This window comes from Pelecanus crispus, chromosome 3 (assembly GCF_030463565.1).
Source record: "Pelecanus crispus isolate bPelCri1 chromosome 3, bPelCri1.pri, whole genome shotgun sequence".
In the NCBI taxonomy this organism is placed as follows: Eukaryota; Metazoa; Chordata; class Aves; order Pelecaniformes; family Pelecanidae; genus Pelecanus; species Pelecanus crispus.
The window spans coordinates 61,912,687-61,916,363 of record NC_134645.1 but is presented as its reverse complement, the minus strand read 5'-3'; the positions used below and the strand labels follow the sequence as shown (position 1 = coordinate 61,916,363).

The following is a 3,677-nucleotide window of genomic DNA, read 5'->3' as shown; positions in this document are numbered from 1 at the left end:
ACTGAGGTTTTTCTATTAGTTTTAACTCCTTGATCTAGCAGTGTTGATTCAGTAAAAGGAGGCTTACATATTCCTACATCTGTGCAGGTAACTACTTTTGAGAAATTGGTGGAGAGAGAGGGCTTTCCCATTTTCTTTATTAATTCCATTCAGCTGCAGACATAAGTGAAAAGACAGTCCAGTCACAAGGTGCCTACAGGTTCTTTGTACTTCAGGGGAATGGCTAGAACACACACCAAGAAGAAGGTATGTTGTGAGACACGGAATTAAGTTGGGATACTTCTGAAATAATTGAGTTTTGTATGAATGAAAGTGCATTATTGAAATGTAAGAAAAAAATACTTTTCATACTTCAGCGTGTAAGACGGTGTTTGGGGTTTTGCGCTCTTTTTATCCTGGAACATCCTACTGTGCAGAGTAATTCAAAAAACAAAAGCCAAAACTCTTGTATAAATATACTCAAGTGACTGGCTTAAAGGAGGATAAAGTGCACAGATTGCCTCAAGGTCTGCTAATACTCTTCTCATTTATGCAAAAGCAAAGAATTTGGGACTTAAAGCTCCAACGAGAGAAAAGCAGCATGATAAAAAGTAGAAAACATGGCTAAGTACAATACTTACTTGTCTTTTACTGTACAGGCTGGTAGAGAAAATAAAAAATACAGTCAAATAAAAGATTACAGGCCAAGCTTTGTTTTTGTATTTACACATATGTATAAAGTATAAACAGCATCTTGAAACTTATAAAAATGAAATTTCTGCACTATTGTGCACTAAAACACATTAAAATAACTTAATTCTGCTTTAAATAAAGCAAAAAAAAGAAATAAAATGCCCAAGGTATTGAAAAAATCATTTTGCAGTGCTACTTCCTATTGTAATCCCCTCTGCCACTCAGTAGCACCTTTTCCTCATTACTTAAAATACTAACAAGGCCATCCTTCCCTTCCCCTCCCCAAGGACACTACATCATCTTAATAACTGCTTAAAAGGGATGAACTAGTTTACAGACCTTGGCCAACTTAATCTATTTTTGATCCACAATAAATTAAAATAACTTAAGAATCCTTTACAGCTGTTTTTGTGGAAAAAATGTATTAGTGCACAAAATCAGATAGTAGTTTTCCTGCAGCTTCCATGACTTTACTAGTTTTAAAGCAAAAATAAGTTTGTTAAATTTTATGTGGACTTCAAATGAATATTTTAAATATAGTGCTTAGAAAGCTAGGATTTCCCATGCCTCTCCACAGCTTCATAAAAGCAGTCCTCATTAACTACAGATGTTAAACTCTGGACACTAAATTCTCTCTCTAAAATAGAGTTCAGATCCAGGTTTGCAGCATCAGAGTGACTGTCGAGGGACTGGTGACGTTCTTGCATTGCCATTAAAGTTCCTCTGTTACGCTTTGTGCCGTTTACTTTTCTCTTCACGGGGCAGAAGTGGCCACGCACCAGCTTTGGATGCTGTCCTGTCCCGAAGCCATCTCTGTCCTCATTTTCAGCAGCCTGATCCCGTTCAGAGTCAGTACTCGGCTCCTCTGAAATCTTCAGCCGCTGGAACTGTATTTCAATGTCTTTTGTAGGGCTGCCCTTCTTTAGGCTCTGAAAGTCATCGTTGTCATCGTCATCACTGAGAATATCAGATTCTTTGACAAGAACGTTAGAAAAGTCAGATGCACAGCTCTGTACATGTTTATCGGGAGATGAATTTTTGGACTCCTGTATGCTGTCGGCGGTGTGGCAGCTGCTGCTCTGAGTACTGCTGCTCAGGCTGCACTCATCAGAGTCCTGGAAGGTGCCTTTCCCTGGGTCACCGTTCCACTCGCTACTGGGTGATTTCTTCGGTACCCTCAAGGACCTCGTGGAAGCTGTGCAGAGGAAACAGGCAGTTTGATTTTTTTCAGCAAAACATCAGCTGGTTATACCATCTATCTCAGTAGCCCACTTGTTAATTAGTGTTTGTAGTCTCATTTGATAATCATCCCAGGTCAGATGAGTCAGCATTCCGATACCAACAGTGTGATCCCGTGTCAGAGTTTTCATTCCACCTACCCCAGGGCTACATGCTTGCCTTCATGTATATAATATATACATGATAGAATATGTATTAATATATTACATACATTGTATATTAATAGATTATATACAAAATCCTCCAAAAATTGTAGTAATGATTTACACACATCTGCAGGAAAGCAAGACTGATTCAAGCACCTCAAGCACTGGAGGGCCAGGTTGTAGGCGGGAGTTGAACTGTCCCAGTTCCTGTGATGTTAAGGGGATTTTACAGACAGCTGATCAGATGGAGAACTTGAAATACTAGTAGCTACTCATAGAATCATAGAATCGTTTAGGTTGGAAAAGACCTTTAAGATCATTCAGTCCAACCATTAACCTAACATTACCAAGTCCACACTAAACCAATTAAGGGTAGACTAAACTAAACCATGTCCCAAAGTACCACATCTACCCGTTTTTTGAACGCTTCCCGGGATGGTGACTCCACCACCTCTCTGGGCAGCCTGTTCCAATGCTTGACTACCCTTTCCGTGCAGAAATTTTTCCTAATATCCAATCTAAACCTCCCCTGGCGCAGCTTGAGCCCATTTCCTCTCGTCCTATTGCTAACTACATGGGAGAAGAGACCAACACCCACCACACTACAACCTCCTTTCAGGTAGTTGTAGAGAGCGATAAGGTCTCCCCTCAGCCTCCTCTTCTCCAGACTAAACAACCCCAGTTCCCTCAGCCGCTCCTCATAAGGCCTGTGCTCCAGACCCTTCACCGGCTTCGTTGCCCTTCTCTGAACACGCTCCAGCACCTCAATGTCTCATCTTGCGTTCTTTCATATTCAAGTAGGCAGAGAGGTACTCATTTAACTGAAATGTCTGAAGCCTGTACTTAATTAGGGTATCTGCTGGGATGCACATTTAGTACACTGAAAGAACCAAGACCCTTGCCTTTTGCCAGTTGTTTTAGCTTTAAATGTTATCAGGGCTGAGTTACTAAAGGAACCCAAAGGAAAGAATGCTAATACTGCATGCCAAAGGGAGTCTGTTTCTTCCCAGCAAAATTAATTTGGGCCTTATTAAGTCTTCCCTTAAGAGAGCAAATGACACGTCAAATGTGAGAATACAGTGGGGGGGGGTGGGGTGTGCTGGGTGGGGACAGTGTAGCAAGCTTGCTTATCTCCTCTAGCCTGTGTTATGCACTGAGTTGTGGAGAAACTCTACCACCTCCCCAGCCCAAAAAAGAAATGGGATTTGTGGGTCTGGCACACGACACACTACGGTCATGGTAATAACTGCAAGCCTTCTGCCAGCGCTGGAATGCAGACTCCATTTTTCACTTTGAGGACCCGTTTCTTACCCAGTTTGGCTGTCGCAGGTACACGGTTCTTGAGTGGGACAAGGCGATCTTTACATGTTTTCTCCAGTGGCAGCTCACATTTTATGTGACGTCTGAAATTCTCCCGCAAAATAGAACGGATCACCTTCACAATGTTAGTCTTGTTCTCACAGTCACTGCAAGTTTAAGAAAACAGATAACCTAATTTTTCCTCTGAAGTAAGACACTATTGGGATAAAATCTGGCCTGCTCCTTTCTGCTGTGCAGTGGGGTTTTTTCAGTAGGTTGCTTTGGTAGTGGTTTTGCAGCTAACATCTTTATGTGGTGTTA

At 41.5% G+C, this 3,677-nt stretch overlaps 1 protein-coding gene across 7 annotated transcripts in view; it reads right to left on the bottom strand.

Annotated features, from left to right (window-relative positions):
* Positions 1-1,210: 1,210 nt before the first annotated feature.
* TIAM2 (TIAM Rac1 associated GEF 2) overlaps positions 1,211-3,677 on the bottom strand; it is a 145,689-nt gene continuing 143,222 nt past the window's right edge. For all 7 annotated transcript variants that reach the window (XM_075708403.1, XM_075708398.1, XM_075708402.1 and 4 more), the window contains 2 exons: positions 3,369-3,523; positions 1,211-1,867 (listed from right to left, as the gene is read on the bottom strand). In XM_075708403.1, coding sequence (XP_075564518.1) covers positions 1,224-1,867; positions 3,369-3,523 — 799 coding nt within the window. In that variant the 3' untranslated portion in view covers positions 1,211-1,223. The remainder of the gene's footprint in view (positions 1,868-3,368; positions 3,524-3,677) is intronic.